This window comes from Salmo salar, chromosome 24 (assembly GCF_965601325.2).
Source record: "Salmo salar chromosome 24, fSalSal1, whole genome shotgun sequence".
NCBI lineage: Eukaryota > Metazoa > Chordata > Actinopteri > Salmoniformes > Salmonidae > Salmo > Salmo salar.
Window position 1 is genome coordinate 50,809,066 of NC_138314.1, and position 24,851 is coordinate 50,833,916.

At 45.2% G+C, this 24,851-nt stretch overlaps 1 protein-coding gene across 5 annotated transcripts in view; it reads right to left on the minus strand.

The window, feature by feature from the left end:
- The window catches only part of slc4a4a (solute carrier family 4 member 4a), a 220,119-nt gene that overhangs the window by 169,766 nt on the left and 25,502 nt on the right, over nucleotides 1-24,851 (minus strand). For all 5 annotated transcript variants that reach the window (XM_045706591.2, XM_045706588.2, XM_045706590.2 and 2 more), the window contains exons 3-4: nucleotides 19,184-19,257; nucleotides 764-937 (exon numbers count right to left, since the gene is read on the minus strand). In XM_045706591.2, the coding sequence (XP_045562547.1) occupies nucleotides 764-937; nucleotides 19,184-19,257 (248 nt within the window). The remainder of the gene's footprint in view (nucleotides 1-763; nucleotides 938-19,183; nucleotides 19,258-24,851) is intronic.

The window sequence follows — 24,851 nt, forward strand, 5'->3', positions numbered from 1 at the left end:
AGACCTACCCTAACCCTCTCTAGTCAGTAGACCAACCCTAACCATCTCTATAATCTGGAGACCAACCTTAACCCTCTCTAGTATGTAGACCTACCCTAACCCTCTAGTCAGTAGACCAACCCTAACCCTCTCTAGTCTGTAGACCAACCCTAACCCTCTCTAGTATGTAGACCAACCCTAACCCTCTCTGTAATCTGGAGACCAACCCTAACCCTCTCTAGTCTGTAGACCAACCCTAACCCTCTCTAGTATGTAGACCTACCCTAACCCTCTCTAGTCTGTAGACCAACCCTAACCATCTCACTAGTCTGTAGACCAACCCTAACCCTCTCTAGTCTGGAGACCAACCCTAACCCTCTCTAGTCTGGAGACCAACCCTAAACCTCTCTAGTCTGTAGACTAATCATAACCCTCTCTAGTCTATAGACCAACACTAACCCTCACTCTAGTCTGTCCAAACACATTCGTCCCCCTGCCGGGCTATCTCACGGATTGGCTCAGCCAATCCTTCTCATTGAGTTGAGTGAGCAGTGATTGGCAGACCGAGTGGAGTGAGCAGTTATTGGCTGACAGTGTAGTGAGCAATGATTGGCTGACTGAGTGTTGTCAGCAGATTTGGGGGTCAGGGACACTTCAAGCCTTTGTTGGGGCCAGGGAGTGTTAGTTGTTCTGAAAAGAGAGACGTTTCGGCCGGTAATCTCTGCTGCCAGGGAGATGGCCGAAGCCGCTAATCTGTCCTGACGTGTATTTTAGCAGCACTTACTGAGCGGTTTGAGGATGCTGTTGCTGGCCTCATCGTTGTTTTCTGTGTCGGACCTGTCAGAGGCGTTCTCCGTCAGATGATCCTTCCTGTCCTTGTGGCTGCCTCTCCGACGTTGCCGTCTCCGACGCCGGTAGCTCTTGGGCATCTGCACGCCGATGTAGACGGTGTGGTGACCTGGATGGAAGAGAAAGACAATGGGTTAGGGTTAACAATGGGTTAGGGTTAACAATGGGTTAGGGTTAACAATAGGTTATGATTAACAATGTGTTAGGGTTAGACGGTGGGTTATGGCTGGCATCAGCAATGTTGGGCACAGGTACCAAGGCTGGCACACGAGGGCATTTGCATTGGCACACCAGGCATGAAATTCCAGTGTTTGGATTGACATAATTGAATTCTACCAGGTTGGAGGAGATTTGGTCACCTTTCCACCAAGGGAGCATGTAAATAAATACCAACCCTTCCTAAATGCAGGTTATACAGGAAATGGCTTCAAAGTTATCTGGATGCACATGCTCAGAAGGTGCTGTCTAGGCCAGACATAGAAGTTGGCGTCCAGCTGTCAAAGTAAATATTTTGGCTGTGAAGAAATAACAGGTAGCAGTGACGTTTCAATGTTTGTCTCCACTTGCAATCAGATCTCCAGATGTTAGGGTATTAACACGGTCAGGCTTCTCACATTCCTTAAAGGCATAGTTCTGGATTCTGGTAATATCTACTTCCCCAGAGTCAGACGAACTTGTGGATACCTTTTATGTCTCTGCGTGCCGTTTGAAGGAAGTTGCTATGCTAACTAGCATTAGCTCAATGACTGGATGTTTCTGTAGACTAGTTTGCATCGACTCGCGAAACTACCTCTAACTTCCTTCATACTGGATGCAGAGACATATATATGGTATCCACGAGTTCATCTGACTCTGGAGAAGTATAACTACTCTATAAGGAATGGGAGCAGTCTGACCATGTTAACCTGTTAGGGCTAGGGGGCAGCATTTGCACGTCTGGATAAAAAAAATGTACCCGATTTAATCTGGTTACTAATCCTACCCAGTAACTAGAATATGCATATACTTATTATATATGGATAGAAAACACTCTAAAGTTTCTAAAACGGTTTGAATGGTGTCTGTGAGTATAACAGAACTCATTTGGCAGGCAAAACCCTGAGACATTTTCTGACAGGAAGTGGATACCTGATGTGTTGTATTGACTTTAAACCTATCCCATTGAAAAACACAGGGGTTTAGGAATATTTTGGCACTTCCTATTGCTTCCACTAGATGTCACCAGCCTTTACAAAGTGTTTTGAGTCTTCTGGAGGGAGATCTGACCGAACAAGAGCCATGGAACGATGATGTCCCATTAGACACCTGGCGCGCGAGTTCATGTTGGGTACCCTCGTTCCAATACGTTATAAAAGAGTATGCATTCGTCCACCTTGAATATTATTCATGTTCTGGTTAAAAAAGGCCCTAATGATTTATGCTATACAACGTTTGACATGTTTGAACGAACGGAAATATATTTTTTCCCCTCGTTCATGACGAGAAGTCCGGCTGGCTTAGATCATGTGCGAACAAGACGGAGATTTTTGGACATAAATGATGAGCTTTTTTGAACAAAACTACATTCGTTATGGACCTGTGATACCTGGAAGTGACATCTGATGAAGAGAATCAAAGGTAATGGATTATTTACATAGTATTTTCGATTTTAGATCTCCCCAACATGACGTCTAGTCTGTATCGCAACGCGTATTTTTCTGGGCGCAGTGCTCAGATTATTGCAAAGTGTGATTTCCCAGTAAGGTTCTTTTTAAATCTGGCAAGTTGATTGCGTTCAAGAGATGTAAATCTATAATTCTTTAAATGACAATATAATATTTTACCAATGTTTTCTAATTTTAATTATTTAATTTGTGACGCTGACTTGACTGCCGGTTATTGGAGGGAAACGATTTCCTCAACATCAATGCCATAGTAAAACGCTGTTTTTGGATATAAATATGAACTTGATAGAACTAAAAATGCATGCATTGTCTAACATAATGTCCTAGGAGTGTCATCTGATGGAGATTGTAAAAGGTTAGTGCATCATTTTAGCTGGTTTTATGGTTTTGGTGACCCTGTCTTTGACTTGACAAAACATTACACACAACTCTTGTAAATGTACTGTCCTAACATACTCTAAATTTATGCTTTCGCCGTAAAACCTTTTTGAAATCGTAAAACGTGGTTAGATTAAGGAGATGTTTATCTTTCAAATGGTGTAAAATAGTTGTATTTTTGAAAAATTTGAATTTTGACATTTATTTGGATTCAAATTTGCCGCTCTTGAAATGCACCTGCTGTTGATGGAGTGCACCACGGGTGGCACGCTAGCGTCCCACCTAGCCCATAGAGGTTAACAACCTAATCTCAGGAGGTCTGACTGCAAGTGCCAAAATCAAAAACTATCCCTTTAAGGTTGTGCTGTACTGTAACCCTACCTATCCATTTTAAATTTCAGTAATTTAGCAGACAGTCTTAACCAGAGCAACTTACAGGTGTAATTAGGGTTATAGTGCCTTGCTCAAGGGCACATCAACAGATTGTTAATTTAGTCGGCTCTGGGATTTGAACCGGCAACCATTCGGTTACTGGTCCTACCTCCCCCTTACTTATGTGAAGGGGAAACCTGTTGGTAACGTCTAAGGGTCACAGCTTTTAACCAGACTAGTGTCCGTAAACATAACCTCTACATGAGCTCCACGTCAGACCTCGTCTTGGAGATATATTCAGTGTAAACTGGAAACCACTTATCCTGAGGCTGCATTTATTGTAGCTGGGGATTTTAACAAGGCTAATCTGAAAACAAGTCTCCCTACATTTTGTCAGCATATCGAATGCGCGACCCGGGCTGGTAAAACCCTGGATCATTGTTATTCTAACTTCCGCGACGCATACAAAGCCCTCCCCCGCCCTCCTTTCGGCAAATCTGACCACGACTCCATTTTGTTGCTCCCAGCCTATAGACAGAACCTAAAACAGGAAACGCCCGTCAGGTCTGTTCAATGCTGGTCCGACCAATCTGATTCCACGCTTCAAGATTGTTTCGATTACGAGGACTGGGGTATGTTCCGGATAGCGTCGAACAACAACATTGATATATACGCTGATTCGGTGAGCGAGTTTATTAGCAAGTGCATTGGTGATGTTGTACCCACGGCGACCATTAAAACCTTCCCCAACCAGAAACCGTGGATTGATGGCAACATTCGCGCAAAACTGAAAGCGCGAACCACTGATTTTAATCAGGGCAAGGCAACCGGAAACATGACTGAATATAAACAGTGTAGCTATTCCTTCCGCAAGGCAATCAAACAAGCTAAGCGTCAGTATAGAGACAAAGTAGAGTCGCAATTCAACGGCTCAGACACGAGAGGTATGTGGCAGGGTCTACAGACAATCACGGACTACAAAAAGAAAACCAGCCCCATCCCGGACACCGATGTCTTGCTCCCAGACAAACTAAACAACTTCTTTGCTCGCTTTGAGGACAATACAGTACCACTGACACGGCCCGCTACCAAAACCTGCGGGCTCACCTTCACCGCAGCCAACATGAGGAAAACATTTAAACGTGTTAACCCTCGCAAGGCTGCCGGCTCAGACGGAATCCCTAGCCGCATCCTCAGAGCATGCGTAGACCAGCTGGGTGGTGTGTTTACGGACATATTCAATCAATCCCTATCCCAGTCTGCTGTTCCCACATGCTTCAAGAGGGCCACCATTGTTCCTGTTCCCAAGATAGCTAAGGTAACTGAGCTAAATGACTATCGCCCCGTAGCACTCACCTCCGTCATCATGGAGTGCTTTGAGAGACTAGTCAAGGATAAAATCACCTCCACCCTACTTGACACCCTAGACCCACTCCAATTTGCTTACCGCCCCAATACAGTAAGTCCACAGACAACGCAATCGCAATCACACTGCCCTAACCCATCTGGCCAAGAGGAATACCTATATAAGAATGCTGTTTATCGACTATAGCTCAGCATTTAACACCACAGTACCCTCCAAACTCGTCATTAAGCTCGAGACCCTGCGTCTCGATCCCGCCTTGTGCAACTGGGTCCTGGACTTCCTGACGGGCCGCCCCCAGGTGGTGAGGGTAGGAAACAACATCTCCACCCCGCTGATCCTCAACACTGGGGCCCCACAAGGGTGCGTTCTCAGCCCTCTCCTGTACTCCCTGTTCACCCATGACTGCGTGGCCATGCACGCATCCAACTCAATCATCAAGTTTGCAGACGACACTACAGTGGTAGGCTTGATTACCAACAATGATGAGACGGCCCACAGAGAGGAGGTGAGGGCCCTCGGAGTGTGGTGTCAGGAAAATAACCTCACACTCAACATCAACAAAACAAAGGAGATGATCAATGGGACAGTAGTGGAGAAGGTGGAACGTTTTAAGTACACATCACGGACGATCTGAAATGGTCCACCCACACAGACAGCGTGGTGAAGAAGGCACAACAGCGCCTCTTCAACCTCAGGAGGCTGAAGAAATTTGTCTTGTCACCAAAAACACTCACAAACTTTTACAGATGCACAATCGAGAGCATCCTGTCGGGCTGTATCACCACCTGGTACGGCAACTGCTCCGCCCACAACCGTAAGGCTCTCCAGAGGGTAGTGAGGTCTGCACAACGCATCACCGGGGGCAAACTACCTGCCCTCCAGGACACCTACACCACCCGATGTCACAGGAAGAACAAAAAGATCATCAAGGACAACAACCACCCGAGCCACTGCCTTTTCACCCCGCTATCATCCAGAAGGCGAGGTCAGTACAGGTGCATCAAAGCTGAGACCGAGAGACTGATAAACAGCTTCTATCTCAAGGCCATCAGACTGTTAAATAGCCATCACTAACATTGAGTGGCTGCTGCCAACATTCTGACTCAAATCTCCAGCCACTTTAATAATTAAAAATTGGTTGTAACAAATGTATCACTAGTCAGTATAAACAATGCCACTTATATAATGTTTACATACCCTTCATTACTCATCTCATATGTATATACTGTATTCTATACCATCTACTGCATCTTGCCTATGCCATTCGGCCATAGCTCTTCCATATATTTATATGTTCATATTCTTATTCCTTCCATTACACTTGTGTGTTAAAGGTAGTTGTTGTGAAATTGTTAGATTACTTGTTAGATATTACTGCATGGTCGGAACTAGAGGCACAAGCATTTCGCTACACTCACATTAACATCTGCTAACCATGTATATGCGACCAATAAAATGTGATTTGATTTGCTGTTAGACCTCGTCCTGGAGACATATTCAGTGCTGTTAGACCTCGTCCTGGAGACATATTCAGTGCTGTTAGACCTCGTCCTGGAGACATATTCAGTGCTGTTAGACCTTGTCCTGGAGACATATTGAGTGCTGTTAGACCTCGTCCTGGAGACATATTCAGTGCTGTTAGACCTCGTCCTGGAGACATATTCAGTGCTGTTAGACCTCGTCCTGGAGACATATTCAGTGCTGATAGACCTCGTCCTAGAGACATATTCAGTGCTGTTAGACCTCGTTCTGGAGACATATTCAGTGCTGTTAGACCTCGTCCTGGAGACATATTCAGTGCTGTTAGACCTCGTCCTGGAGACATATTCAGTGCTGATAGACCTCGTCCTGGAGACATATTCAGTGCTGTTAGACCTCGTCCTGGAGACATATTCAGTGCTGATAGACCTCGTCCTAGAGACATATTCAGTGCTGTTAGACCTCGTCCTAGAGACATATTCAGTGCTGATAGACCTCGTCCTGGAGACATATTCAGTGCTGATAGACCTCGTCCTGGAGACATATTCAGTGCTGTTAGATTTCGTCCTGGAGACATATTCAGTGCTGTTAGACCTCGTCCTGGAGACATATTCAGTGCTGTTAGACCTCGTCCTGGAGGCATATTCAGTGCTGTTAGACCTCGTCCTGGAGACATATTCAGTGCTGTTAGACCTCGTCCTGGAGACATATTCAGTGCTGTTAGACCTCGTCCTAGAGACATATTCAGTGCTGTTAGACCTCGTCCTGGAGACATATTCAGTGCTGTTAGACCTCGTCCTGGAGACATATTCAGTGCTGTTAGACCTCGTCCTAGAGACATATTCAGTGCTGTTAGACCTCGTCCTGGAGGCATATTCAGTGCTGTTAGACCTCGTCCTGGAGGCATATTCAGTGCTGTTAGATTTCGTCCTGGAGACATATTCAGTGCTGTTAGACCTCGTCCTGGAGGCATATTCAGTGCTGTTAGACCTCGTCCTGGAGACATATTCAGTGCTGTTAGACCTCGTCCTGGAGACATATTCAGTGCTGTTAGACCTCGTCCTAGAGACATATTCAGTGCTGATAGACCTCGTCCTGGAGACATATTCAGTGCTGATAGACCTCGTCCTGGAGACATATTCAGTGCTGTTAGATTTCGTCCTGGAGACATATTCAGTGCTGTTAGACCTCGTCCTGGAGACATATTCAGTGCTGTTAGACCTCGTCCTGGAGGCATATTCAGTGCTGTTAGACCTCGTCCTGGAGGCATATTCAGTGCTGTTAGACCTCGTCCTGGAGACATATTCAGTGCTGTTAGACCTCGTCCTAGAGACATATTCAGTGCTGTTAGACCTCGTCCTGGAGACGTCAGTCTTAGACTCGAAAACAAAAGGCAATACCTGGCAGCCACAGAACACAATAGCACATATTCTCCAGATCAACTACCCCACAACACAATAGCATGTATTCTCCACATCACTACCCCACAACACAACACAATAGCACATATTCTCCACATCACTACCCCACAACACAATAGCAGGTATTCTCCACATCACTACCCCACAACACAACACAATAGCACATATTCTCCACATCACTACCCCACAACACAATAGCACATATTCTCCACATCACTACCCCACAACACAACACAATAGCACATATTCTCCACATCACTACCCCACAACACAATAGCACATATTCTCCACATCACTACCCCACAACACAATAGCACATATTCTCCACATCACTACCCCACAACACAATAGCATTTATTCTCCACATCACTACCCCACAACACAATAGCACATATTCTCCACATCACTATCCCACAACACAATAGCACATATTCTCCACATCACTACCCCACAACACAATAGCACATATTCTCCACATCACTACCCCACCACACAATAGCATGTATTCTCCACATCACTACCCCACAACACAACACAATAGCACATATTCTCCACATCACTACCCCACAACACAATTGCATGTATTCTCCACATCACTACCCCACAACACAATAGCACATATTCTCCAGATCAATCACAATGCCTTGTGCTTTATTCAAATTCACTCACTGACAACCCTCCAGTGTGGATAGAGACCTGATTCATTTCTTTGTTGGTCTTTTTTATTCAAGTTTGATTACTCCTGAGCTATAGCACCTACAGATACAGTATATCAATACATCATTTTAAGAGCATGAAAGAGTACTCATTCTACACCACCAACAATGACCCAAATAACACCTGACAGAATAACACCCACACTACAGACTGTATCAATACACTGTCCCACAGTATCTACTGTATCGATACACTCTCCCACACTACAGACTGTATCAATACACTGTCCCACACTACAGACTGTATCAATACACTGTCCCACACTACAGACTGTATCAATACACTGTCCCACACAACAGACTGTATCAATACACTGGCCCACAGTACAGACTGTATCGATACACTGTCCCACACTACAGACTGTATCGATACACTGTCCCACACTACAGACTGTATCAATACACTGTCCCACACTACAGACTGTATCGATACACTGTCCCTACACTACAGACTGTATCGATACACTGTCCCACACTACAGACTTTATCAATACACTGTCTCTACACTACAGACTGTATCGATACACTGTCCCACACTACAGACTGTATCGATACACTGTCCCACACTACAGACTGTATCAATACACTGTCCCTACACTACAGACTGTATCAATACACTGTCCCACACTACAGACTGTATCAAGACTGTCCCTACACTACAGACTGTATCAATACACTGTCCCACACTACAGACTGTATCGATACACTGTCCCACAGTATCTACTGTATCGATACACTGTCCCACACTACAGACTGTATCAATTCACTGTCCCACACTACAGACTGTATCAATACACTGTCCCACACTACAGACTGTATCAATACACTGTCCCACACTACAGACTGTATCGACACACTGTCCCACACTACAGACTGTATCAATACACTGTCCCACAGTACAGACTGTATCGATACACTGTCCCACACTACAGACTGTATCAATACACTGTCCTGTAGACTTTGGGTTAAATAAAAGCATGCACATCTGCAATGAACTGCTGACATGGACCAGAACCAAGACCAGTCTGATCCAGACAACAACATGTAGCAACTTCAGGGGGTGGTGAGGTGAGGAGAGGAGAAGAGAAGAAAGGAGAGGAGAAGAGAAGAAAGGAAAGGAGAGAGCAAGAGAAGACACCAAGGGGAAAATAAAGAGAGAGAAGAGGGAGAGAAGAGAGAAAGGGATTGAAGAGAGAAAGAGAGCAAAGAAAGAGATGGAAAGAGAGAATGAGAGTGATATATAGGGAGAGTAAGAAAGAAGGAGGGGGGCTCTAAAAATCGAATAAGAAAGAGAGAGAGAGAGAGAGGAGAGAGAGAGAGAGAGAGAGAGAGAGAGAGAGAGAGAGAGAGAGAGAGTGACAGATGAGAATTGAAAGAAATAAAGAGAGAGGGGGAACTGGAAAGGGAGATTTGCACACTGCCAGAGCAGCTTTGTTGTGTGCTTCCTGTTCTTTCGGGTTTTCCTTTAGTTTCTTTTGAGTTTTCCCCACCAGGCTCTAAATGAAGTGAGCTCCCTGTGTTTTAATCACTAAATAACCATGGAGGCACATCACCAGTTACCCCAGTAACACATCAACAGTTACACCAGTAAGAGAGCTGCTCGGACAGCAGGGGCCAATGTGGAGGGCTGGGAACTCACCACCAGCATGTTAATACCAACAGTATGCTAATACCAGCAGCATGCTAATACCAGCAGCATGCTAATAACAAGCAACAGCATGATAATACCAACAGCTGATACCATCAACTTGCTAATAGCAACAGCATGCTAATACCACTAGCATACCAATAGCAACAGCATGCTAATACCACTAGAACGCCAATAGGAACAGCATTTTAAAAGCAACATCATTCTAATAGCAACTGAATGTGAATACCACTAGCATGCCAATAGCAACAGCATGCTAATAGCAACAGCATGCTAATAGTAACATCATGCTAATACTTCTGTTCACCAAATCAAATCAAATCGTATTTGTCACATGTGCCGAATACAACAGGTGTAAACCTTACAGTGAAATGCTTACTCACAAGCCCTAAACCAACAATGTAGTTTTAAGAAAAATTAAAAATAAAGTAACAAATAATTAAAGAGCAGCAGTAAAATAACAATAGCGAGGCTATATACAGGGGGTACCAGTACAGAGTCAATGTGCGGGGGCACCGGTTAGTCGAGGTAATTGAGGTAATATGTACATGTGGGTAGAGTTAATAAAGTGACTTATGCATAGATAATAACAGAGAGTAGCAGCAGCGTCAAAGGGGGGGGGGGGGGGGCAGTGCAAGTAGTCTGGGTCGCCATTTGATTAGATGTTCAGTAGCTGTTTAGAAGCCTCTTGGACCTAGACTTGGCACTCCGGTACCGCTTGCCGTGCGACAGCATAGAGAACAGTCTATGACTAGGGTGGCTGGAGCCTTTGACACTTTTTAGGGCCTTCCTCTGACACCGCCTGGTATAGAGGTCCTGGATGGCAGGAAGCTTGGCCCTAGTGATGTACTGGGCCGTACGCATTACCCTCTGTAGTGTCTTGCGGTCGGAGGCCGAGCAGTTGCCATACCAGGCAGTGATGCAACCAGTCAGAATGCTCTCGATGGTGCAGCTGTAGAACCTTTTGAGGATCTGAGGACCCATGCCAAATCTTTTCAGTCTCCTGAGGGGGAAAAGATTTTGTCGTGCCATCTTCACGACTGTCTTGATGTGCTTGGACCATGTTAGTTTGTTGGTGATGTGGACACCATTGAACTTGAAGCTCTCAACCTGCTCCACTACAGCCCCATCAATGAGAATGGGGGTGTGCTCGGTCCTACTTTTCCTGTAGTCCACATTCATCTCCGTAGTCTTGTTCATGTTGAGGGAGAGGTTGTTGACCTGGCACCACACGGCCAGGTCTCTGACCTCCTCCCTATATGCTGTCTCATCGTTGTTGGTGAACAGGCCTACCACTGTTGTGTCATCGGCAAACTGAATGATGGTGTCGGAGTCATGTCTGGTCGTGCAGTCATCAGTGAACAGGGAGTACAGGAGGGGACTGAGCACGCACCCCTGAGCGGCCCCCGTGTTCAGGATCAGCTTGGCTGATGTATTGTTGCCTACCCTTACCACCTGGGTGCGGCCCGTCAGGAAGTCCAGGATCCAGTTGCAGAGGGAGGTGTTTAGTCCCAGGGTCCTTAGCTTAGTGATGAGCATTGAGGGCACTATGGTGTTGAATGCTGAGCTGTAGTCAATGAATAGCATTCTCACATAGGTGTTCCTTTTGTCCAGGTGTGAAAGGGCTGTGTGGAGTAAAGTAGAGACTGCATCATCTGTGGATCTATTGGGGCGGTATGCAAATTGGAGTGGGTCTAGGGTTTCTGGATAATGGTGTTGATGTGAGCCATGACCAGCCTTTCAAAGCACTTCATGGCTACAGACGTGAGTGCTACAGGTCGGTAGTCATTTCGGCAGGTTACCTTAGTGTTCTGCTTGAAACATGTTGGTATTACCAATTCAGAAGGGAGAGGTTGAAAATGTCAGTAAAGACACTTGCCAGTTGGTCAGCGCATGCTCACAGTACATGTCCTGGTAATCCATCTGGCCCTGCAGCCTTGTGAATGTTGACCTGTTTAAAGGTCTTACTCACATTGGCTGCGGAGAGCATGATCACACAGTTGTCCGGAACAGCTGGTGCTCTCATGCATGTTTCAGTGTTATTTGCCTCGAAGCGAGCATAGAAGTAATTTAGCTCATCTGTTAGGCTCGTGTCACTGGGCAGCTCTCGGCTGTGCTTCCCTTTGTAGTCAGTAACAGTTTGCAAGCCCTGCCACATCCGATGAACGTCGGAGCAGGTGTAGTATGATTCCATCTTTGTCCTGTATTGATGCTTTGCCTGTTTGATGGTTCGTCGGAGGGCATAGCGGGATTTCTTATAAGCTCCCGGGTTTGAGTCCTGCTCCTTGAAAGCGGCATCTCTACCCTTTAACTCAGTGCGGATGTTGCCTGTAATCCATGGCTTCTGGTTGGGGTATGTACGTACAGTCACCGTGGGGACGACGTCATCGAAGCACTTATTTATGCAGCCAGTGACTGATGTGGTGTACTCCTCAAAGCCATCTGAAGAATCCCAGAACATATTCCAGTCTGTGCTAGCAAAACAGTCCTGTAGCTTAGCATCTGCTTCATCTGACCACTTTTTTAATTGACTGAGTCACTGTTGCTTCCTGCTTGAATTTTTGCTTGTACTCTGTGTGTGGAGTAAAGGTGGTCTAGAGTTTTTTTTACCTCTGGTTGTACATTTAACATGCTGACAGAAATTAGGTAAAACAGATTTAAGTTTCCCTGCATTAAAGTCCCCGGCCACTAGGAGCGCCACCTCTGGATGAGAGTTTTCCTGTTTGCTTATGGCGGTGTACAGCTCAGTGAGTGCTGTCTTAGTGCCAGCATTGGTCTGTGAGTGGTATGTAGACAGATACGAAAAATACAGATAAACTCTCTAGGTAGATAGTGTGGTCCACAGTTTATCATGAGATACTCTACCTCAGGTGAGCAAAACCTCGATACTTCCTTAGATATTGTGCCCCAGCTGTTGTTTACAAATATGCATAGACCGTCACCCCTCATCTTACCATGAAACATAAGATATTACAGTTTTTAATGTCCTGTAGGTAGCATATACGTGCATTTAGCTCGTCCAATTTATTTTCCAGTGATTGTGCATTGGCCAATATTACGGATTGCAAAGGCAGATTAGCCACTCGTCGGCGGATCCTCACAAGGCACCATGATCTCTTTCCGCGATATCGTTTACATCTCTTTCTCCTGCGAATGACGCGATAAGGGCCTGTTCGGGTGTCTGTAGTAAATCCCTCTCGTCCGACTGATTAAAGAGAAATTCTTCATCCAGTTCGAGGTGAGTAATCGCTGTTCTGATTTCCAGAAGCTCTTTTCGATCATAAGAGACGGTAGCAGCAACATTATGTACAAAATGAGCGAAGTGTTTGTACCAATAGTTACAATAAGGACAACGTTTTTGATCAATAGGCTAGTTCAGATCAATAGGCTAGTTCAAAAGGTGTGTGATTGTTCATTTTTCAACTAAATAATTTAAAGAGGCAATCTGGAGTTCAAACATTAACAAAGTCGCTGTTTTGGTAAACAGCTGAGGGATTGAGAAAGGTACCCATTCTCAAATTCCTAGACAGAGCTATGGATGCAAGGACTTACCATCCATGAGATCCAAAATTATAGTTTTAATCATGTTATGAGGCTATACAGGGTTTATTTACAATGACATTGTTTACAAATAACCCACTCGGCACACACTGGTTGAATCAATGTTGTATCCACATCCTGTCAACAAAATTACATTGAACCAACGTGGAATCAACATTGAATTGACATCTGTGCCCAGTGAGAAAGAACTAAAACGAGCTTCTATTTTGGGTTCTGATGAGGTAAGACAATTGAACAAAGCTCATGAGGAATTTCTAAGTTCTTTACTTCAAGAACCAATGGCTATATGTTATGGATTTAAAAGTTAAAAAATATATGTATGTAGCAATGGCAGAGTGCCCCTTTAAGTGTTGATCCTCTGCAGACATTTTCATCAGGCCACTCAGTCCATTGATTATAGTGTCACTGTTCACTGAGGCTACTACAACATATGGCTGTATTACAAGGAGAACACAACATGGTTTCTCGCTTCACATTAAATAATCCCTAGCACTGAGGATTTGTCTGTCTGTTTCTGCGTCTGTTTCTGTGTGTGTGTGTGTGTGTGTGTGTGTGTGTGTGTGTGTGTGTGTGTGTGTGTGTGTGTGTGTGTGTGTGTGTGTGTGTGTGTGTGTGTGTGCGCGTGTGTGTGTCCATGCGTGCGTGTGTGTGTGATCCTATACTGAGGAGCTGCCTGTAGTCTTGGACTCAGGAAGTGAGGGGGATTGTGTCAGGGTTCAGTCTGAGGTAAGGACAGGAACAAGAAAAGGCCTGACAGTGAGGACCTCAGGCATCACAGAACTAAAGGAGTTTTCCCAATAGCCAACTTACTTCATCCAGTAATGTGATGCATTTCAAATCTTTGTGTTGGAAATCTATACTGCTCATAACAAATACGACTAAAACTGGAGAGAGTTTGTGTAACAAGAAGGGGTTGGCACCATCTTTACACAGCCCTGTCCTCTCAGACCCCAGTCCCCTGTCCTCTCAGACCCCAGCCCACCCAGTCCCCTGTCCCCTGTCCCCTGTCCTCTCAGACCCCAGCCCACCCAGTCCCCAGTCCCCTGTCCCCTCAGACCCCAGGCCACCCAGTCCCCTGTCCCCTCAGACCCCAGCCCACCCAGTCCCCTGTCCTCTCAGACCCCAGCCCACCCAGTCCCCTGTCCCCTCAGACCCCAGCCCACCCAGTCCCCAGTCCCCTCAGACCCCAGCCCACCCAGTCCCCAGTCCCCTCAGACCCCAGCCCACCCAGTCCCCTGTCCCCTCAGACCCCAGCACACCCAGTCCCCTGTCCCTCTCAAACCCCAGTCCACCCAGTCCCCTGTCCCCTCAGACCCCAGTCCCCTGTCCCCTCAGACCCCAGCCCACCCAGTTCCCTGTCCCCTGTCCTCTCAGACCCCAGCCCACCCAGTCCCCTGTCCCCTCAGACCCCAGCCCACCCAGTCCCCTGTCCCTCTCAAACCCCAGTCCACCCAGTCCCCTGTCCCCTCAGACCCCTGTCCCCTCAGACCCCAGCCCACCCAGTTCCCTGTCCCCTGTCCTCTCAGACCCCAGCCCACCCAGTCCCCTGTCCCCTCAGACCCCAGCCCACCCAGTCCCCTGTCCTCTCAGACCCCAGCCCACCCAGTCCCCTGTCCCCTGTCCCCTCAGACCCCAGCCCACCCAGTCCCCTGTCCCCTGTCCTCTCAGACCCCAGCCCACCCAGTCCCCTGTCCTCTCAGACCCCAGCCCACCCAGTCCCCTGTCCCCTGTCCTCTCAGACCCCAGCCCACCCAGTCCCCTGTCCCCTCAGACCCCAGCCCACCCAGTCCCCTGTCCCCTCAGACCCCAGCCCACCCAGTCCCCTGTCCTCTCAGACCCCAGCCCACCCAGTCCCCTGTCCCCTGTCCCCTCAGACCCCAGCCCACCCAGTCCCCTGTCCCCTCAGACCCCAGTCCACCCAGTCCCCTGTCCCCTCAGACCCCAGCCCACCCAGTCCCCTGTCCCCTCAGACCCCAGCCCACCCAGTCCCCTGTCCCCTTTGGGAGGCAGGTAGCGGCAGGTAGCGGCAGGTAGCATAATGGTTTGAGAGGGTTGTCAGTTCAAATCTCTGGTGTGATGGGAAAAAGTATGTTGGGAAGTGAGCTGGCAACCGGAAAGCTGATGGTATCAAATCCTACATTCCATCCCCTGCCATTGTGCACTTGAGCAAGGCACTTCACCCCCTCAACAACTGCTGCATGAGCGCCGTAGTATGGCAGCTCCAACCTGTATATTTATGTGTGTCGGAGGGGTTGGGTTCAAATTTACGTATGACCTTGTGTACAATTGGACGAATAAAGTTACAATTGGACGAATAAATCCTAATCTTATAATGAATTGTCTATGTAGTAAACATACTTTAGAACCATATAATTAATTGTCTTTGTAGTAAACACATACACATGCTAAAATACGCACTATACACACACATGAGTTTTGTACTGTAGATATGTGGTAGTCAGGCTTGGGGAGTAACTGATTACATGTAATCTGTTACATTTAAGGGATTACAAAAACCGGTAGCTGTAATCCGTTACCAGCTAAAATATTGTAAATCGGGTTACTTTTTAAAAACTAGAGGATTACTTTTAAATTCAGAAAGGATGTTGGTGAAAAAAAATCTTTGTGTGACGTTCGTCGTAATGAGGAGACCAAGGTGCAGCGTGCTGAGCGCTCATGATAAAATGTATTTGAACTCAGAACACTAAATCAAAACAATAAACAAAGAATGACGACCTTCACATTCTGCAGGCTAAACTGAGCTGCACAAAAAACAAGATCCCACACTGAAGGAGGGGAAAAGGGCTGCCTAAATATGGTTCCCAATCAGAGACAACGATAGACAGCTGCCTCTGATTAGGAACCACACGCGGCAAAACACAAAGAAATAGAAAACATAGAAAGGCTTGGAATGCCCACCCTACATCACACCCTGACCTAACCCCAAAAAGAGAAAATAAACGGCAATCTAAGGTCAGGGCGTGACACTTTGACACTCCTTTTGTTTTCTCAGTGACATTCAAATCAGCATTGAAAAAAGACGGAAGTTTAAATTTGTTCCACCTGAGCGAGTCTGACCACCAATCAGAGACCACTATGATGACACACCAAATGTGTTTGATGGATTGCGGGAAAAGAGCAGGAATAGGCTTTGGTAGGCTACAGTCCAAGCTATCTCTTCTAATGCTGCGACTGCTGTCGGCATCCAAAGATGATCCAACTTGAATAAACGCTTGGAGGTAAAGGATGACAGCAGTGGTGTAGTCTACAGTGATACGGATATCACTTACTATTGATATCTACATAGTACATTGATGTGAATCACACTGCTGCTCTCTCATTTAGCTATTTGCGCCTTAGGGGATTGTGGTTGTTGTGGATACGGCTGTTCACAAATCTAAATGTGTATTTAAACACAATAATGGTTGAATTTCAAGAAATTTAAGCTGCCTGTCAATCATTGTTTTTGAAACCAGTGGACAGCCAGTGAAAAATGCGCTCTTGCAACAGCTGCATAGTGCGGATCCCAGACTATGGGGCTTTTATTGCTCCATCTAGTTCATGCTGATAAAGAAAATGCATAGGCCTAATAGACACACGCTTAAGCTCGCACACTTCTGATAGACTTAAAGGGGCATTCTAGTTGCTACATCAATTTTTGGAGTACCAGTGGTACTGGTACTGGTGGTACATACAGTGGTACATACAGTACCAGTCAAAAAATAAAGTTTTTCTTTATTTTTACTATTTTCTACATTGTAGAATAATAGTGAAGACATCAAAACTATGAAATAACACAAATGGAATAACGTAGAGTAACCAAAAAAGTCTAAAACAAATCAAAATATATTTTAAATTTGAGATTCTTCAAAGTAGCCACCCTTCCCGTTGATGACAGATTTTCACATTCTTGGCATTCTCTCAACCAGCTTCATGAGGTAGTCACCTGGAATGCATCTAAATTAACAGGTATGTCTTGTTAAAAGTGAATTTGTGGAATTTCTTTCCTTCATAATGCATTTGAGCCAATCAGTTGTGTTGTGACGAGGTATTTTTTTAATTTTTTTTAATTTAACCTTTATTTAACTAGGCAAGACAGTTAAGAATAAATTCTTATTTACAATGACGGCCTACAAAAGGTAGGGGTGGTATACAGAAGATAGGGCTTTTTGGTTAAAGACCAAGCCCATATTGTAGCAAGAACAGCTCAAATAAGCAAAGAGAAACAACTGTCCATCATTACTTTAAGACATGAAGGTCATTCAATGAGGACAATTTCAAGAACTTTGAAAGTTTATTCAAATGCAGTCACAAAAACCATCAAGCGCTGTGATGAAACTGGCTCTCATGAGAACCACCACAAGAAAGAAAGACCCAGAGGTAAAATGAGACTATTGGCTGAGACAAATCCTTACACTAGCCATGAGACTATTGGCTGAGACAAACCTTTACACTAGCCATGAGACTATTGGCTAAGACAAACCCTTACCCTAACTATGAGAATATTGGCTAAGACAAACCCTAACTATGAGAATATTGACTAAGACAAACCCTTACCCTAACTATGAGACTATTGGCTAAGACAAACCCTTACCCTAACAATGAGAATATTGGTTGAGACAAACCCTTACCCTAACAATGAGAATATTGACTAAGACAAACCCTTACCCTAACTATGAGAATATTGGCTAAGACAAACCCTTACCCTAACTATGAGAATATTGGCTAAGACAAACCCTTACCCTAACTATGAGAATATTGGCTAAGTCAAACCCTTACCCTAACTATGAGAATATTGGCTAAGACAAACCCTTACCCTAACTATGAGACTATTGGCTAAGACAAACCTTTACCCTAACTATGAGACTATTGGCTAAGACAAACCCTTACCCTAACTATGAGACTATTGGCTAAGACAAACCCTTACCCTAACTATGAGAATATTGGTTGAGACAAACCCTTACCCTAACTATGAGAATATTGGCTAAGTCAAACCCTTACCCTAACTATGAGAATATTGGCTAAGACAAACCCTTACCCTAACTATGAGACTATTGGCTAAGACAAACCTTTACCCTAACTATGAGACTATTGGCTAAGACAAACCCTTACCCTAACTATGAGACTATTGGCTAAGACAAACCCTTACCCTAACTATGAGACTATTGGCTAAGACAAACCCTTACCCTAACTATGAGAATATTGGTTGAGACAAACCCTTACCCTAACTATGAGAATATTGGCTAAGACAAACCCTAACCATTTGGCTGATCATACAGTAGATACTGTTGTTCTTGGGTGGTCTATGCTGGGTTATTGTAAAGTTACTATTGCTTTTTGATGGTCTATGCTGGGTTACTGTAAAGTTACTATTGCTTTTTGATGGTCTAGGCTGGGTTACTGTAAAGTTACTATTGCTTTTTGATGGTCTATGCTGGGTTACTGTAAAGTTACTATTGCTTTTTGATGGTCTAGGCTGGGTTACTGTAAAGTTACTATTGCTTTTTGATGGTCTAGGCTGGGTTACTGTAAAGTTACTATTGCTTTTTGATGGTCTAGGCTGGGTTACTGTAAAGTTACTATTGCTTTTTGATGGTCTATGCTGGGTTACTGTAAAGTTACTATTGCTTTTTGATGGTCTAGGCTGGGTTACTGTAAAGTTACTGTTTCTCTTTGGGTTACTGTAATGCATGTATCGGTTGGAATAACAGCAATATAAATACATGTGATGAATGGATTGATTGTCTTACCTTCTACCTCCTCTTCATCACAGACGTGTTTGAGGAATGAGGCCCCTCGGTCCAGCACGGCCTCGTCCTCCATCCTGTAATAGTAGAAGAGGAAGAAAGACTGTTCACACTTCTCTTCCAGAGACAATGTGGAGCCATAGCGTTTGGGTTCGTTCACCTGCAGTGTGTTGGGGCTGAGCCTGGTGGTGCTGGACCCACTCATTCTGAACTCATTAAACACTCATCTACAGCTCCTCTTCTGCCACCAGGCCCATCTACAGGTGGTCTTCTCTCTCCAGGATCCTGGCCAGCAAGGCAGCTAGCTACAGCAGGATCCAGGCTGAGGAAGCTCCTGTTCTTCAAGGTATCCAGTGTAGACTAGCTATGGTGTAAGCTAACAACCAGAGATAGTATTTAGTGTCCGCTAGCTACCGGGAGATGGTATCCAGTGTAGTCTAGCTACGGTGTCAGATGGTATCCAGTGTAGGCTAGCTACCAGGTAAATGGTATCCAGTGTAGACTAGCTACCAGGTAAATAGTATCCAGTGTAGGCTAGCTACCAGGTAAATAGTATCCAGTGCAGGCTAGCTACAAACAGACGGTATCCAGTGTAGACTAGCTACCAGGTAAATAGTATCCAGTGTAGTCTAGCTACCAGGTAAATAGTATCCAGTGTAGTCTAGCTACCAGGTAAATGGTACCCAGTGTAAACTAGCTACCAGGTAAATAGTATCCAGTATAGGCAAGCTACCAACAGACGGTATCCAGTGTAGGCAAGCTACCAACAGACGGTATCCAGTGTAAGCTGGCTAGCGGCAGATAGTTAGCCATCAGGCAGATAGTGACACAGTGACGTAGCTAATCCAGGATAGGATAGTATGGGTAATCCAGGGTAGGGTAGCTACTAGGCAGGTACTCTAATATGGGTAATCCAGCCAGAGGGGGCGGAACAAGGTTAGGAATATGGGGACAGGGACAGGGTTATAGGGACAGGGTTATAGGGACAGGGTTATAGGGACAGGGTTAGGGTTATAGGGACAGGGACAGGGTTATAGTGACAGGGTTAGGGTTATAGTGACAGGGTTAGGGATACAGTGACAGGGTTAGGGATATAGTGACAGGGTTAGGGTTATAGGGACAGGGTTAGGGATATAGTGACAGGGTTAGGGATATAGGGACAGGGTTATAGTGACAGGGTTAGGGATATAGTGACAGGGTTAGGGATATAGTGACAGGGTTAGGGATATAGTGACAGGGTTATAGTGACAGGGTTAGGGATATAGTGACAGGGTTATAGTGACAGGGTTATAGTGACAGGGTTAGGGATATAGTGACAGGGTTAGGGATACAGTGACAGGGTTAGGGATATAGTGACAGGGTTAGGGTTATAGGGACAGGGTTAGGGATATAGTGACAGGGTTAGGGATATAGGGACAGGGTTATAGTGACAGGGTTAGGGATATAGTGACAGGGTTAGGGATATAGTGACAGGGTTAGGGTTATAGTGACAGGGTTATAGTGACAGGGTTAGGGATATAGTGACAGGGTTAGGGATATAGTGACAGGGTTAGGGATATAGTGACAGGGTTAGGGTTATAGTCACAGGGTTAGGGATATAGTGACAGGGTTAGGGATATAGTGACAGGGTTAGGGATATAGTGACAGGGTTATAGTGACAGGGTTAGGGTTATAGTGACAGGGTTAGGGTTATAGTGACAGGGTTAGAGTTATAGTGACAGGGTTAGGGTTATAGTGACAGGGTTATAGTGACAGGGTTAGGGATATAGTGACAGGGTTATAGTGACAGGGTTATAGTGACAGGGTTAGGGATATAGTGACAGGGTTAGGGATATAGTGACAGGGTTATAGTGACAGGGTTAGGGATATAGTGACAGGGTTAGGGATATAGTGACAGGGTTATAGTGACAGGGTTAGGGATATAGTGACAGGGTTAGGGATATAGTGACAGGGTTAGGGATATAGTGACAGGGTTAGGGATATAGTGACAGGGTTAGGGATATAGTGACAGGGTTAGGGTTATAGTGACAGGGTTAGGGATATAGTGACAGGGTTATAGTGACAGGGTTAGGGATATAGTGACAGGGTTAGGGATATAGTGACAGGGTTAGGGATATAGTGACAGGGTTATAGTGACAGGGTTATAGTGACAGGGTTATAGTGACAGGGTTAGGGTTATAGTGACAGGGTTAGGGTTATAGTGACAGGGTTAGGGATATAGTGTCAGGGTTAGGGTTATAGTGACAGGGTTAGGGTTATAGTGACAGGGTTATAGTGACAGGGTTAGGGATATAGTGACAGGGTTAGTGTTATAGTGACAGGGTTATAGTGACAGGGTTAGGGATATAGTGACAGGGTTAGGGATATAGTGACAGGGTTAGGGTTATAGTGACAGGGTTAGGGATATAGTGACAGGGTTAGGGATATAGTGACAGGGTTAGGGTTATAGAGACAGGGTTATAGTGACAGGGTTAGGGTTACAGTGACAGGGTTAGGGTTATAGTGACAGGGTTATAGTGACAGGTTTAGGGATATAGTGACAGGGTTAGGGATATAGTGACAGGGTTAGAGTTATAGTGACAGGGTTAGGGTTATAGTGACAGGGACAGGGTTATAGGGACAGGGTTAGGGTTATAGTGACAGGGTTAGGGATACAGTGACAGGGTTAGGGATATAGTGACAGGGTTAGGGTTATAGGGACAGGGTTAGGGATATAGTGACAGGGTTAGGGATATAGTGACAGGGTTAGGGATATAGGGACAGGGTTATAGTGACAGGGTTAGGGATATAGTGACAGGGTTAGGGATATAGTGACAGGGTTAGGGTTATAGTGACAGGGTTATAGTGACAGGGTTATAGTGACAGGGTTAGGGATATAGTGACAGGGTTAGGGATATAGTGACAGGGTTAGGGATATAGTGACAGGGTTAGGGATATAGTGACAGGGTTAGGGTTATAGTCACAGGGTTAGGGATATAGTGACAGGGTTAGGGATATAGTGACAGGGTTAGGGATATAGTGACAGGGTTATAGTGACAGGGTTAGGGTTATAGTGACAGGGTTAGGGTTATAGTGACAGGGTTAGGGTTATAGTGACAGGGTTAGAGTTATAGTGACAGGGTTAGGGTTATAGTGACAGGGTTATAGTGACAGGGTTAGGGATATAGTCACAGGGTTATAGTGACAGGGTTATAGTGACAGGGTTAGGGATATAGTGACAGGGTTAGGGATATAGTGACAGGGTTATAGTGACAGGGTTAGGGATATAGTGACAGGGTTAGGGATATAGTGACAGGGTTATAGTGACAGGGTTAGGGATATAGTGACAGGGTTAGGGATATAGTGACAGGGTTAGGGATATAGTGACAGGGTTAGGGATATAGTGACAGGGTTAGGGATATAGTGACAGGGTTAGGGTTATAGTGACAGGGTTAGGGATATAGTGACAGGGTTATAGTGACAGGGTTAGGGATATAGTGACAGGGTTAGGGATATAGTGACAGGGTTAGGGATATAGTGACAGGGTTATAGTGACAGGGTTATAGTGACAGGGTTATAGTGACAGGGTTATAGTGACAGGGTTATAGTGACAGGGTTAGGGTTATAGTGACAGGGTTAGGGTTATAGTGACAGGGTTAGGGATATAGTGTCAGGGTTAGGGTTATAGTGACAGGGTTAGGGTTATAGTGACAGGGTTAGTGTTATAGTGACATGGTTATAGTGACAGGGTTAGGGATATAGTGACAGGGTTAGGGATATAGTGACAGGGTTAGGGTTATAGTGACAGGGTTACAGTGACAGGGTTAGGGTTATAGTGACAGGGTTATAGTGACAGGGTTAGGGTTATAGTGACAGGGTTAGGGATATAGTGACAGGGTTAGTGTTATAGTGACAGGGTTATAGTGACAGGGTTAGGGATATAGTGACAGGGTTAGGGATATAGTGACAGGGTTAGGGTTATAGTGACAGGGTTAGGGTTATAGTGACAGGGTTAGTGTTATAGTGACAGGGATATAGTGACAGGGTTAGGGATATAGTGACAGGGATATAGTGACAGGGTTAGGGTTATAGTGACAGGGTTAGGGATATAGTGACAGGGTTAGTGTTATAGTGACAGGGTTATAGTGACAGGGTTAGGGATATAGTGACAGGGTTAGGGATATAGTGACAGGGTTAGGGTTATAGTGACAGGGTTATAGTGACAGGGTTAGGGATATAGTGACAGGGTTATAGTGACAGGGTTAGGGTTATAGTGACAGGGTTAGGGATATAGTGACAGGGTTATAGTGACAGGGTTAGAATTATAGGGACAGGGTTAGGGTTATAGTGACAGGGTTAGGGTTATAGTGACAGGGTTAGGGATATAGTGACAGGGTTATAGTGACAGGGTTAGGGTTATAGTGACAGGGTTATAGTGACAGGGTTAGGGATATAGTGACAGGGTTAGGGATATAGTGACAGGGTTAGGGTTATAGTGACAGGGTTAGGGATATAGTGACAGGGTTAGGGTTATAGTGACAGGGATATAGTGACAGGGTTATAGTGACAGGGTTAGGGTTATAGTGACAGGGTTATAGTGACAGGGTTAGGGATATAGTGACAGGGTTATAGTGACAGGGTTAGGGATATAGTGACAGGGTTAGGGTTATAGTGACAGGGTTAGGGATATAGTGACAGGGTTAGGGATATAGTGACAGGGTTATAGTGACAGGGTTAGGGATATAGTGACAGGGTTAGGGTTATAGTGACAGGGTTAGGGTTATAGTGACAGGGTTAGGGATATAGTGACAGGGTTAGGGATATAGTGACAGGGTTAGGGTTATAGTGACAGGGTTAGGGATATAGTGACAGGGTTAGGGATATAGTGACAGGGTTAGGGATATAGTGACAGGGTTAGGGATATAGTGACAGGGTTAGGGATATAGTGACAGGGTTATAGTGACAGGGTTAGGGATATAGTGACAGGGATAGGGATATAGTGACAGGGTTAGGGATATAGTGACAGGGTTAGGGATATAGTGACAGGGTTAGGGATATAGTGACAGGGTTAGGGATATAGTGACAGGGTTATAGTGACAGGGTTATAGTGACAGGGTTATAGTGACAGGGTTAGGGATATAGTGACAGGGTTAGGGATATAGTGACAGGGTTAGGGTTATAGGGACAGGGTTAGGGATATAGTGACAGGGTTAGAGTTATAGTGACAGGGTTAGGGATATAGTGACAGGGTTATAGTGACAGGGATATAGTGACAGGGTTAGGGATATAGTGACAGGGTTAGGGATATAGTGACAGGGTTAGGGATATAGTGACAGGGTTAGGGTTATAGTGACAGGGTTATAGTGACAGGGTTAGGGATATAGTGACAGGGTTAGGGATATAGTGACAGGGTTAGGGATATAGTGACAGGGTTAGGGTTATAGTGACAGGGTTATAGTGACAGGGTTAGGGATATAGTGACAGGGTTAGGGTTATAGTGACAGGGTTAGGGTTATAGTGACAGGGTTATAGTGACAGGGTTAGGGTTATAGTGACAGGGTTAGGGATATAGTGACAGGGTTAGTGATATAGTGAGAGGGTTATAGTGACAGGGTTAGGGATATAGTGACAGGGTTAGGGATATAGTGACAGGGTTAGGGTTATAGTGACAGGGTTAGGGATATAGTGACAG